Source organism: Mus pahari, chromosome 3 (genome assembly GCF_900095145.1).
Source record: "Mus pahari chromosome 3, PAHARI_EIJ_v1.1, whole genome shotgun sequence".
In the NCBI taxonomy this organism is placed as follows: domain Eukaryota; kingdom Metazoa; phylum Chordata; class Mammalia; order Rodentia; family Muridae; genus Mus; species Mus pahari.
Window position 1 is genome coordinate 59376931 of NC_034592.1, and position 14622 is coordinate 59391552.

General features: G+C 40.1%; 1 protein-coding gene across 3 annotated transcripts in view; it reads left to right on the forward strand.

Moving 5' to 3' along the window:
- Positions 1 to 14622, forward strand: part of Scrn3 (secernin 3) — a 24309-nt gene that overhangs the window by 1786 nt on the left and 7901 nt on the right. For 2 of the 3 annotated variants that reach the window (XM_021193015.2, XM_029536708.1), the window contains exons 2-5: positions 1278 to 1438; positions 3823 to 4004; positions 4911 to 5107; positions 7710 to 7919. In XM_021193015.2, the coding sequence (XP_021048674.1) occupies positions 1280 to 1438; positions 3823 to 4004; positions 4911 to 5107; positions 7710 to 7919 (748 nt within the window). In that variant the 5' untranslated portion in view covers positions 1278 to 1279. Of the gene's footprint in view, positions 1 to 1277; positions 1439 to 3822; positions 4005 to 4910; positions 5377 to 5508; positions 6504 to 7709; positions 7920 to 14622 lie in introns of those variants that run through there. The other variant, XR_003843488.1, reaches the window with a different exon arrangement.

Sequence of the window (14622 nt, forward strand, 5' to 3'; positions counted from 1 at the left end):
TCTGTAGACCAGGCTGGCCTTGAACTCAGAAATTCACCTGCCTCTGCCTCCCAAGTGCTGGGATTAAAGGCATGCGCCACCACGCCCGGCACATTCCCCATTCTTATTGTAAACAGATACACAATACATACATATAAATAGTAAAAAATAAACCTTAAAAAAGATAAATAAAGGAGACTAAAACTATTTCTGTTCTGAAAGCAAAATAAAAATAGGAAATGTTGAATGGTTCTACAAACTAGAATTTAAGATTTTCCAGATCACAGATGAAGAGAATTCATAGGTCAGTTCTACAATCAGGATTTCTAAGTAACAAGTGTGAACTTACTGAAAACATTAAAGTTGGGATTTTCTTAGTTTTTTTTTTTTTTTTTTTTTTTTGAGACACTACCCCTGGCTGTCCTGGAACACAGGGCTGGCCTCAAACTCAGAGATCTACCTGCCTCTGCCTCCAAAAGTGAGGATCTTTGTTGTATTTCTCCAAAGTACTGGATCTGCTTCAAAATTTCTGTCTTTTCAATATTATAGTCTCTATGTGCCTTTTTCCTTAAGCCAAAGGAGACCTCCTCTGTAGCAATATTGGGAACATTTGTTTGTTTACATAAGTTCCTTTTTGGTTTTTTTTGGGGTTTGGTTTTGTTGCTGTTTATGTTGGGGGGGGGGCAGGGTTTCTCTCTGTAGCCCTGGTTCTTCCTAGCACTCACTCTGTAGACCAGGCTGGCCTCCAACTCAAAGAGATCCACCTCCCTCTGCCTCCCAACTCCTGGGATTAAAGATGTGCACCACCATCACCCGACCTTTACATAATTGTCAATAATGATAGAAAACCTAAGAGGCCCTCCAGCTCTCAAGAATCCCACTGTCCAGTAAGGGGCCTCGTGCATACACAAAGACCACGGCCTATGACATGACAGCAGCTGTGGTCACAGTGAGAGGAGTAGGAAGGACTCAAGAGGAACCTTGACCATAAACTACAAGAAAGTGCCTCTTACTGCCATGTCATTGTAGTAGTACACTGTTAATTACTAAATCATAGTCTTATCTTTTGTAGTTTCTGTTAATTGGTTTATCTTTTTAAAACAGGTCTTACTGTATCCACTTGGCTGCCCTGGAATGCATATTTAATATGATATTTAAAACTTTTCTCCTCATCCTTCTTAGGCATATCCCTTGGTCCCAGAGAAAAGCTCTTTGTTTCATGTGTATTTAAAAGTGTTTTTTTTTTTTTTTTATTTTGAAGCTTGTATATGCTTTCACTTTTTTTTTTTTTTTTTAAGAAATGGAACTCTATTCCTGTGACACTTTTGTGGCATTACCTCCAGCAACAGTTGGAAATAGGGTTATTTTTGGAAAAAATTCAGACAGACTCTTTGATGAAGTACAAGAAGTAATTTACTGCCCAGCTGCAGTTCATAATGATTTGGAAAAACGTCTCAAGGTAGGTGAAGTATATGTTGTACTAGAGATATCTGTTGTTTAAAATACTCATGGATAGTTTTATTTTATATGCATGACTGTTTTAACTATATATATGCTTGCACATCACGTGTGTGTGCCTGGTGCCCAAGGAGGCCGGGAGAGGATGATGGATCTCCTGGAACTACAGTTCCAGACAGTTGTTAGCTGTCATGTGGATGTCATGGATTGAGCCCTGGTCCTCTATAAAAGCAGTAACTGCTCTTAGCTACTGAGAAATTTCTCCAGCCCCATAAATGGTTATTTCTTTCATTAGCTACCAATTGACAGAAGACCATTGAAATTAAAATTCAAGAATTTAAGGTTGAAAATAGTTTGAATCAAAAATAGACTTCTGCTCTTTTATTTAGGTAATTTAGAGGAAACTGCTAAAATAATAAAACTTATCTTTTTGATCAAATATTTGAATATTTTCTATATATTATATATGTTGGATATGATAAGGGATTTTTAAAGTCAGTTTATTAAAACCTGGGTAACATCTTACAGAAATTAAGGATATACAAATGGACAATGGATGCAACTAACCTCATAATAGTGTATGATGGTTTAATGCGGGACTTAGGTAGGAGTAGTGGCTGGGGCAGCAGGGAAGGAACATCTAGGTTAGATTAAAGAATGGGGATGGAGCATTGGCTCAGTGGTTGAGAGCACTTGTAGCTCTTGCAGAGGACCCAGGTTTGATTCCCAGCACCTAAGTGGTGGTTCACAACCATCTATAACTCCAGTTGCATGAGATCCAATGCTGGCTTCTGTCTTCTGTGGTCTCCAGGCACATATGTGCACAGAAACACATGCAAGCAAACTACTCATAAAATAAAATAAATAGGGGCTGGAGAGATGGTCAGTGGTTAAGAGCATTGACTGTTCTTCTAGAGGTCCTGAGTTCAATTCCAACCAACCACATAGTGGCTCATAGCCATCTGTAATGGAATCTAACACTCTCTTCTGGTGTGTCTGACGACAGCTACAGTGTACTCATATAAGTAAAATAAATAAATAAATAAATAAATAAATCTTTTACAAAAATGTTTAAAAAATAAAATAAATCTTTCAAAAATTATTTAGTTAGAGCTGGAGTTTTAATTGACAGATCAAAAGGATTCTGCTTGAAATAGATTAGAAAAATTGTTCCAAGTTTTATAAATAACAGGTTTTGTTTCTTTTTCTATAGTGCTGGGGACCAAACCTATGGTCTCTTGTATGGTAGGCACATATTCTAGCAATTGAGCCACATTTTCAGCCCCATAAATAAGGTTTGCAGTTTATCAAAAAGGTTTATTAGACATCTGATACATACATTTTATATATTTCTCCTCACCCCTTTTATACACCTTAAATAAAATGTCCTTTAAAAATTTTATTTAAAGAGTCTATTTACATGGAAGTTAACAGTTATATTATCACCTATTGTTATGAACTTTTTGGATTCTTGATGTTCTCACACTTACATACATTAAACATAAGACTTTTTATATTCTATAGCTGTATGTTTAAATGTAACCCGTCATGTAGGTCAGGTTCCCACTCTTTTCACTGCAGTGCAGATGCCTCGGGGGTCACTGACACTGAAATGTGCGCCCCTGGCCATTCTCACCTGACTGAGGGTCTCACATACCTATAATATATAGGTATAATACATGTCACTAGTCAGGACAGGCTAGACATTGAACTCAAGGACTTCTTTCATGCCCTTCAACTCAGATTAATCATTCTCCATGAAACAATTTGAAGATTCGTAACCATCACTCCTAAACTTCGAGAGCAGCTCTGTTCATCCTCCTCCTGGCCTTAATACTTAATGTTTGTTGTATCTTAGTTAATTGGGAAGCCTTTGTTTTTTTAATGAAGCTCTGTTTTGATTTCTCTTTGTAACTGACCTGTCTTAGCAGGGTATATTATAATAGGAAGTCCTTAAATGGCAAATGCTTTAGAGTCAATTCTGCATGAGTTTTAGTTTTTATTTCTTTAAAGACCATCTTTTATTTTACACACACACACACACACACACACACACACACACACACACACACACACACACATATACATAGTAGCTGTATTCAGACACACCAGAAGAGGGCATCAGATCTCATTACAGATAGTTGTGAGCTACTATGTGGTTGCTGGAATTAGAACTCAGGACCTCTGGAAGAACAGTCAGTGCTCTTAACCACTGAGCCATCTCTCCAGCCCCTGCATGAGTTTTATTATTGAAAATTTTAATGTAGCTCCATTTCACCTACCTTCATAGTGATCACCTCTTCCCAATGGTGTTTTAAATTCTGGGATTTGGTAACTTTTTATTTTTGGTTGTGTAGTTGTATGACTTTTTCTCTTTTTTTACAGTGTACTTATATAGAAGTTGATCAAGTTCCTGAAACATATGCTGTTGTCCTTAGTCGCCCAGCTTGGCTGTGGGGGGCAGAAATGGGTGCCAATGAGCATGGTGTCTGCATTGGGAATGAGGCTGTATGGGGAAGAGAAGATATTTCTAAGGAGGAAGCACTTTTGGGCATGGACCTTGTCAGGTAACAATTATGCTGCTTTCTCACCATAGATGATGTGAGAAATGGTAAATACCAACCCATATCCATTTTCACACCAGCGTGGAATTTAGTGACTCATTGATGTCACTAATTAGTCTAAGGGCATGGCTCAGTCCACATAATCCTCACTCCATAAACATGGGAACCTGGTTTCATGTCATGTGCATCTGTAACAAAACCAGCATTGGGCAAGCAGAAGCACACAGATCCCTAGGCTTGCTGGGCAGCTACTTAGCTTCATGGGTAAGTTCCAGTTCGCTGAGAGACCCTGTCTCGTAAAATAGGGTGGAGTGTAATTGAGGGAGCTGGCGGACTTCTGGCTTCTACATGCATGCTTACATGCATGCACACCCTCTGATGCACACCCACACAAACACCTAGATGTACCATGCAAACACCTACCGACACTCATTCACACCCATGCACATCACTAACTGGGAGAGGGGCCAAATTAGAATTTATAATTCATCAGAAATACCTGAATTACATGGTTGATTAATCCCTTCATTTTACAAAGAAATATCTCAGTCTTAGAAATCAAAATAACTTTGCAATAAATTGCCAAGATGGAACTTGACTTCAAAAATGTTTTCATTGTCTGAAAGTGCCTTTAGAAGTAAGACTTTAAAAGACTTTATGGGTGGTGTGGGGAGGAGGTGTGGGACATGTAGTAGTTGGAGGGTGGGTGGGTGGGGGTGGGGAATGGAATATGGAGTGGAAAAAGTTAATTAAAAAATAGAATAAAATTTGAAAAAGACTATTTTACCTATGAACTTGCATTTTCTTACTTTGAGTATAGTTAACACAGTATTGTTTTTTTTAAATGTGAAGTTAGGATGAGTAAGGGAAATGATTGTTAATCTGAGAGCTTGAGTATTTTTATTTTAGGCTGGGCCTTGAGAGAGCTGACACAGCTGAGAGAGCTCTGGATGTCATTGTTGACTTACTAGAAAAGTATGGCCAAGGTGGGAACTGTGCAGAGGGTGAAGAGTTCAGCTATTACAACAGTTTCCTGATAGCCGACAGGAATGAAGCCTGGATCCTGGAGACGTCGGGGAAGTACTGGGCAGCAGAGAGAGTCCAAGGTGTGAACAGCTATCTGCAGTTTGGTTTATAATTACGTAATTAATAAAATCTACTGTAACTGTAGATGATATGCTTACTTGCCTTTTGAGATTTATAATCCATTGCATTAAAGGAGAAACTGCAGAGCAAGGTTTAAACTGGAAAGAACAGAAAGGGAACGAGAACTGTGATGAGCATTCATACAAAAAAATCACCAGGTCGCGTCATCTCCAGCGGCCTGTGGCTGCCTAGAGTGTGGTGGTGGTCTTTTTTATTTGTTTGTTTGTTTGTTTATCTCTTTTTAACCACTCCTTGTTACGTCTTCCTTTTCTATCTTGGAACTAAATTCCAGAATTGTATCATGTGTAAGTATAGAGGTAAAGAAAGGGAGTTTGGCTGGGGATGGGTGGCTTTGGGTCAGGGTTTAGAATTGGATGTCATTGAGTAAATGCAATCTGATTGCTCTGGAATTGATTTCTCCAGGTGGTTTATTTGTGGTCCTATATTCCTCTTATTTCTTCTTGCGTGTGTTTCCTTGTGATGCGCGTGCGTGTATATATGTGGAGGGAGGCATACAGGTCCACTGTGTACAAGTGAAGGTCAGAGGACAACCTGTGGTGACTCACGGTCCCTGTGGTTTACTGCTCCTGCGTGAACTTGACTATCTGATCCCCACTCTTCTGGGGATTTTCTCCCATTGCCTTCCGTCTCACCACAGAAGTCCTGGGACTGTAGACACTAAGGCCATCCCTGACTTCACCTGAGTCCTGGGGACTTGAATTCACATAATCCATTAAGCTTTCTCCGCAGCCAGTCCTCTTAATTTCAAGTGAAGAAATCCAGAGATGGAAAGTAATTTAGTATGCTGAGAGAAAGCCTTCCTCCCCACCCCTTGTTCTGCAGAGCACAGTCTGTGTGTGCACTGACATCTTGAATCTCCTAGTTTTACAGAGGAGATGAGGGACGCCTGTAAACACAGCAGTGGAGGTTAGCCCGGGAACTGTTGCTTGTCTGGCACACACAAGTCCTGGTTTAATCCCCAGCAGTGTGTAAAACGGAGACGGGTGGGGCACAGGAAGGAGGGAGGTAGTGAGAGCAGAAGCTCAAGATCATTGTCGACTTCACAGAGTCTGAGTCCAGCCTTGGACTCAGGAGAACCTGCCTCAACTAAGTAGCTAGTGAACTGGGTGAACGATGAACGATGTGGACCCGGGGATACTGCGGACATTAGAGGAAGGAAGGTCATTGTGAGCTTCTGGGGGTGTTCAAAAGGACTTCCCGGGAGCCTGTGCTGGAAGATTCCAGTGTTACCTTTCAAAATAGGGCATTGCCAGTTATTTTCATTGGCTTTAGAAATGCTGTTATATTTTAAGTTTGACACTTTCTATGTATTAATAAAATATATAAAATTAAATTTAACCCATTTTATTATTACACTGATTGCCTTGTGTTGTATCAATGACCACTTTTTCTTTTATTAAACATGCTACCTGAAAGGCAAAGGAATATTAGTATCATTGAGAAGCATCTTACCTGATCATGCAAAACAAATGCCTTCCTGGGTGTGATCATCCTGTTGCGATAACCTTGCCAGGGCTTTCTTGTTCTCCTAAGAACTAGATTGTTGCTTTGAGTATCTCCAACACAGAAATCATACATCTATGATAGATTGCGAATCACCTGCATCTGGTATTATGTACATGTATTGAAATGCTAAGTAAACCATCATGCATTATACAAGATACAAGTGAACTGTTGTTAACACGATGGGCCTTCCTAGAATTGGGCTGAGTTAGCAAGGCCAGAAGGCAGGACAGTGAGAAAGCTCGGCAGGAAAGGGTGCTTGCTGCCAGCTCTGACAGCCTGAGTGATTCCCAGAACACATAAGGTGAAAGGTCACCTCTGCACATGTACACGAGAAAATGTACATTTAACAATTTTTAAATAATTTTTTAAAAGCCAGAAGGCTATTTACTGTATAATTCTACATATATAACATTTTTTTTTAAAAAAATGCGTATGTAGGCATATGTGCTATGGCTTGTGTGTCAAGGTCAGAGGGCAACTTTGAGAATCAGTTTTCTTTTTCTATCATGTGGGCTCTGGGAATTGAATTCATATGGGTCAGTTTGTGGCATGTACCTTTACCCAATATGTATAAATTCAAGATGTGTGTGTGTGTGTGTGTGTGTGTGTGTGTGTGTGTGTGTGCATGCTCATGCAAGCGTGGTTTTCGATACCAAGTATACCTAGAGCTAATGAGTCATTAGGATTGGGAGCCGCACTGCTCTGGTATGAAAGGGAAAGACGGTGGACAGTCCCAGCATTCTTTTCCTTGACACTATCATTGCCAATGTTCTTGTTGTGATAATATTCTATATTTTTAAAAAATGTGATGGGTAGAAACAGTGAAGTATATATTATCCCTCTGAATTATTTCATATAACTGCATCTGCGTGTACAGTTATCTCAAAGTTTAATTTTAAATTTCAATTGTTTAGGATAAGCTGTAGATGTCCGTGGCCAATCTTATGTTGAAGTGGTGACTGAGAATCATAATATGGAGATAGATACTTTATGTTAAAGGTAGCTTTTCTTCTCCTTTCCATCCTTTACAAATAGGAGTTCGTAATATTTCCAATCAGCTTTCCATAACAACCAAGATCGACCGGGAACATCCAGACATGAGGAACTACGCCAAGCAGAGGGGCTGGTGGGATGGCAGAGAAGAGCTTGACTTTACTGCGGCCTATTCTTATATTGACACGGCTGCTATGATGACTTCACCAAGCAGATATTGTCAGGGCTACAAGCTTCTGGAGAAACACAGAGGTAAGGTTAGCATTTAAATAATATTTAAACATTGAATTTTGTGTAGATATAATGTGGGAATGATCTCATACTTAGTAAAATATGGTTTAAATAAAGCAAAGTATTAGGATAGTATAAGCTATTTTTTGATATGTGTAAAGTATTAAATCATTGTAAGAAAATACTGTTTCCTTTTGAGAGTCAAGTTTAAATTCTCAATCCTCAAGAAACTTTCTATTTTTTTTAAAAAAAGAATTTGAGTTAGATAAAAAATAAATAAATAAATAAAAACTAGAGCCTATCATCTATCTATCTATCTATCTATCTATCTATCTATCTATCTATCTATCTATCTATCTATATTCCTGTCTGGCTTAGTATTCACTGTGTAGACCAGTCTGGCCTGGAACTCATAGAGATCTGTCCGCTTCTATCTTCCTAGTACTGGGACTAAAGGCATGTACCACTGTACCTAGCTAAACTGTGACTTCTTTTCATTATCTTTTAACAGTAGTATTTTTGTTTGTTTATATGTTTTATGCTTTTTGTTTGCATGTGGCTTTATTGTATATGCACACACACATGTTTAGGTGTGCACACCCATGACTGTGCATTTGGAGGCCTGCGGTTTGATGTTTAATGTCTTCCTTAGTTACTGTGCCCCTGAGTTTTTGAGACAGTCTCTCACTGAATTGTTTCAGTGAAGGAGACTGGCTAGCAAGCTCCTGAGACCCTGTCTCTGCACCCCAGCACTGGGTTACAGGTGTGAGCTGCTACCTCTGGGATCCAAACTCACAGCTGACAGGAAGTGCTCTCCCAGTGAGCCATTTCCCCAGCCCGCGTGTCTCAGTCTCTCAGTCGGTGTTCTACTGCTGTGAAGAGACACTGTGATCAACCCTTATAAAAGAGGACATTTATTTGGGGACTTGCCTCCAGTTTCAGAGGGTCAGTCCATTATCATCATGGTGGGGGCATAGCAGTCAGGCATGATGCTGGGGTAGTAGTTGAGAGCTTTATTGTAATCCGCAGGTAGCAAGCAGAGAGACAGAAACAGAGAGGAGAGAGAAAGACAGAGAAAAGAGACAGGGAGAGACTGACACACCCTGGAAAGCGCAAAGCCCACTCCTAGTGCCACATCTCCTCCAACAAGGCACACCGTTTGATCCTTTCCAAATTGTCTTTGGCGACCCTTGTGGAAAGGTTGGTTGACTCAGGGGTCTCCACCCACAGGTTAAGAGCCACCAGTCTGGCTGAATCAGTCTCTAGACATGGGGTGGAGAACGAGACAGGAAGATACTTGCCGTTGACCTCTGACCTCCATCTGTGTGTGCCTGTGCACTTCTGCTTCTGCACACCCACCCGCCCTCACACAGCTGGAGATCAGCAGTACCTAATTGAAATAGAGAGGTGTGAACCAGGTGTGAGAACTCACCCACAAACCAAATGAGTTCAATACCGGACTGGGCTGTGTAGTTAGACTGTTTCAGGCAAACATGATAGAAGCGAAACTGTTGATAATCCCAAGGTTGAGGGTAACCACACAAAAGGAAGACAGCCACATAGAATAGTATAAATTAATAAGCTATTACATTGAGATAACTGTCATATTTAACTACAGGATAACCATTTCTCAGACCTGAAATGCATGCCTGAATATAGTAGAGGGTGCATGTGACACAGACTTCATTTTTTTCAAGTGTGATGTACAATTCATCCAGTTGTCAACATTTTGCCAAAAGAATAAATGTCTTTCCAATAGTTCCCATATGAAATTGTCTACTGGTGTATTATGTTTAAATTTTGCTATGATTTTTTTTTTTGTAGATAAAGAGCCTACTTCCCTCTTTCCATCCATCCCTAGCTGATGGCTATTAAGTGTGCTGCATGTATATCCAATTGTGTCTAAATCCATGCGTGTGTTCTAAGTAGCCAGCCTAAATTGCTGTGAAATTGCACCCTGTGTTTTACATTCACTTTGCTGAACCTGCCTCTGCTGTCTCAGTACTTATCCAATGCTTGCTAGTGAGTTACTTACAGCCGTCCTACTCAAGAGATCATGTAAATCCTCCTTTCATTTTGAGAATTACAGGTTTTGAATCCTGAAAACATTTTTATAATACCTGTATTATCACGGTGTTACAGTTCTGACATTGTTTTTTTTTTTTTTATTAAAACTTGCCATTTGTAGGAATTTAGACCTGAATCATTTTAAATCTCACTAGATGTTGAAGCTTGGTGCCTGATAGGTAGGTGTGAATGGTAGGGTTTTGCTTTATTGTTGAGTTTAATATCAAGGGCTCAGTGTAGATGTAGCTCTCTTTTCTCCTCAGTGTTATTCAAGATTTACTGAAAGATAAGTTACCTGTAAATTCTGTAAGGTGTGTTTTGAATTTGAATCATGCTATACCATGAAGGAACTAGGTAAGAGCTAGTTGTATGGTTGGCAGCTTGTATCTTTATCAGCAGCACTTTAGATTCTTCCATATGAAAGTTAATTTCCTTTCTCATTGGAGTATCAAAAGATCATAATTTGGATACAGACTTGCTGTGAACTTGTGAACCCCATATTAAAGAAGAGGAAGAGGGGGTTCTCACCTTTTGAGTTACCTTTGTGAGTTAATCCAGGGCCTGGTGTATATACTAAACACATATACACATGCTTCCAGTCCCAATCGTTGTAGGGTTTTGTGAGGAAAGATAAACCTGTAGTTAGTCAATCATAGGTAAATATAGGTTATTTGTTTCTTTAGAACTAATTTTAGGACAAGAAACATTTCCACATAAGATATCCTAGTGTATCTAATGGCAGAAATTATATTTTACTTTTATCAATTTTTTAAAAATGTAATTAAAATATAATTTCATAGCTGGATGGTGGTGATGCACACCTTTAATCTTAGCACTTGGAAGGCAGAGGCNGGTGGATCTCTGAGTTCAAGGCCAGCCTGGTCTACAGAGTGAGTTCCAGGTTAGCAAGAGATACACAGAAAATAATCCTGTCTTGAAAACAAATAAACAAAGAGAAACAAAATATACTTATAATTTTATTATTTGTCTCCTATCCCTCCTGTATATGGCCACCTTTCCCTTCCCACTTTATGGCCTCCTCTTTAACTATTGTTGTTACCTTATATGTATAAATAAATCTACATGAAAATACAGCCTGCTGAGCTCACTCAAGGTCGCCTGCCTGCATGTGTTTCTAGGACTGACCACTTAGTATTGGATAACCAGTTAGGGCTCATTCCCAGGGAAGATTTAATCTCATCCCCGCAAACACCCCACCCCACTCCACCCCCTCCTTTTCTCTCAGCAGTTCTTGATTACCAGTGACTTCATCTAGGAGATGGAGCCCCATGGAATTTCTTCCATCTATATTGAGATGTCAGTATTCGTTGGAATTGCTCAGGTCTTGTTTAGGCAGCCGTGTTGTTGACATTTCACCACTATAGCTTCCCTATTACAGATAAAGGACACGTCTCACAGCAGATCTTGGTCCTCTGACTACAATCTTTTCTCCCCTTTTGTGATATCCCCTGAGCCTTGGGTGCAAGAGCTATGTTTTAGATGTATCACTTGGGCTGGGCACCCCACATTCTGTTGTTCTCTCCATTTTGATTAGTTGTGGTTTTCTGTAATGGTCTCTTGCCTCAAAAAGTATCTTCTTAGATGTGGGGTGAAATTTGTACTCATGTGTGGGTATAAATATAACTATATAGAATGTGGTTAGGCTTTATACGAGGAAGTGGTGGTAGTGGGTCTTCTAGTATCCACTGCCTCACCAGCCATGTGTAGTTACTAGATTTATAGTAGGCATGATCGCCCTCCTGCAGAGTAGGCTTTGAGTCACAGTCGTTGGTTACCACCAAGATGTTAAGAGCCACGACTGCACTTTTAGGGATACACCCATGCTGGTCCTTTTGGTTCACAGGCATCGTAGCTAGGTAGGACTTTTGAGTGCTTAGATCCCTTAGCAGCTTGATAAGACCTTGTACTCTGAAAACTAGTCCTTAGGGAGGAAGCTTTTGAATTTGTTCTGGCTCAAATCCGCTGAGTCCTATGTCCAAAATGTGTGTTGTCTTTGGCATTAGGAACTTGATTTTCCTGGGAGGCAACCAATGCCAGCAGCAATAGACCATATTATTTTGAGAGAAGTGTAATGCCATGACCAACAACTTGAAAGGAGGTCTCTTATACTTGCTAGTGGTATTTTTTTGTTTGGTTGGTTTTGGTTTTGGTTTTTCGAGACAGGGTTTCTCTGTATAGCTCTGGCTGTCCTGGAACTCACTTTGTAGACCAGGCTGGCCACGAACTCAGAAATCCGCCTGCCTCTGCCTCCCGAGTGCTGGGATTAAAGGCATGTGCTACCACGCCCAGGTTTTTTTTTTTTTTTTTTTTAAATAGAGGATGTTTTACATTAATTTAAAGCTACTCTTGTTATAGACCGACCATGTCTGTTGCTGTCACTGAGAAATCAGTACTGCTTTAGGGTGGCAGGAGGCTGACATATTTGATAAGTGAGAGGCATAGTGGTGGAATGGGTAAAAGCTCACTGCTGGCTGTAAAGAAATCCCTGATATTAGACTGCTCTCCTTCTAAGAGTAACTTTGAGAAGGAAAGCCCACTGCTTGAAGGCATGGACCAGCATCCCCAAGCTGCCAGGTGAAAGCAATTAAGATAATGTTCCAGTGCTGTGGATGGGCCTTTCTTCCTTTTCCTGTTCAGTATTTCATTCTGAATAGTAAATCCAGGACCCTGGACCTCCTAGACACTGAGATACATCCCTAACCAAGAACCTGACTTTCTATGACACAATTGGTTCGTAAAGCAGTTTCTGAGTTAAAGGTATTATGAAACACAGCGTAATTAATCAGAAAGTAGTTGTTAAGGCCTTTAAAAGCAAACCAGAGATTCCCCCAAGTGCCATAGGCCTTAAGACAGCTTTATTTGAGGATCAGCTGAAAGGCAGGAGTGGAAAGTGGTCTAAGTGTCCAGTTGAGATCCCAGAATTCTGCAATCTTCACAGGAGAGAATGAACAGAGCAGACGCGTCTCAGCTGAGTGGAAGCATCTCTTTGCATCTTCCTTATTTCCATAAGATCATTAAATTCTCTGGGTAAGAAAACACCCCATGTAAAAACAACCCAAAAGATAGAGTTCAAGTGTGGGGACTGGAGAGAGGGCTCCTCGGTTAAGAGCACTGGATGTTCTTCCAGAGGTCTTGAGCTCAATTCCTAGCACATGTGTTCACAACCATCTATCACAGTAGTTCCATGGGACCCAATGTCCTCTTCTGGTGTTCAGATATACATAAAGACAAAACATCCATGTATACAAAATACATTTAAAAAATCTTTAAAATTAGAGAACTCCATACAGAACTTTTACAATTTTTTATTTGCCATATTCAGCATTCAGTCAGAAATCATTAGGGGTTGGGGAGCCCAGTTAAAGTACTTGCTGTATAAGTATGGAGACCCCAATTCAGATCCCCAAAACCCACGTTAAATATCAGGTGAGCATGGTGGCCTGCCTGAAATGCCAGCCGTGATGGCAGAGATGGGATCCCCAGGACAAGCTGACCCATTCTGGGTTTGCCTGAGAGGTCCTTTAGTTCACAGAGTGGAGGAGTGGACAGGGGTGGTTCTAGACATCAGCCTCATGACTCTACCTGATGCAAGCATGTGCACCAGCATGTGTAATCACATGTAAAATGTATATAAACACAAGAAAATGGAAAAAAGAAAGTTATCAATCTTACCACCATATAGGACCAAATGACTAAAAACCAAGAGGGAAAAAATGAACATTAGAAACCAGTTCCCAGCAGGGTAACATAGACCCTGTCCCAAAGGGAATAAAGAAAAAGAAAGCAAAGAGAAAGAGAAAATGCAGAATTTAATCTGTGAACTGGGGGACCAAGTAGAAATGGTAGAGCAGGCAAAAATATAGCTGAAGCTAAGTTCATCAGATTGATTTTACAACAAATTAAACAGAGAAGAACAATAACAGATAAAAAGTCAATAGAAAATATAGAGAGGGGCATGGATCCAGAGAAAACAGCATGTCTGTGTGTGTGTGCATGTGTGTGTCTGTGCATGTGTATGTGTGTGTCTGTGCTCTTGTATGCTTGTGTGTGCGTGCGTGTTCTCAGCAGGAAAGGAGAGACTAGAGAGAAGCAGTGTCTGAAGGAAACTGGCTGAGAAGTTTTCCTAGTTAATAAAAGCCATCCAAGCCACAAAGCAGCTGTTTAAGTCACAAGGAAGATACTAACCAGCCACATCACCATAATATTCCAGAGGAAAGACAGAAAAATCGGTAAAGCACCTAGAGAAAATATTCCAGAAGCAAATATAAGGCTGACATCTCGTTTTCAACAGAAAGGAGGGAACACAGAGGACTGGGCAGTAACAGCCTTAAGGTAGAGAAAGGTGGATTCCGACCTAGCAAGAATGTCCTCCAAACGCACAGTCAAAATAAAACCAAGAGATTTCATCACTCACCACTGGGGACTTAAAATATTAAGGGACATTCTTTAAGCAATAAATAAATAAATAAATAAATAAATCCCAGACAAGTGTGGAATTACATGCATATAGTCACAGTTACTAGAACACTGAGGCAGGAGGATTATGAGTTCCCAGACAAGTGTGGGATTACATGCATATAGTCACAGTTACTAGAACACTGAGGCAGGAGAATTATGAGTTCCCAGACAAGTGTGG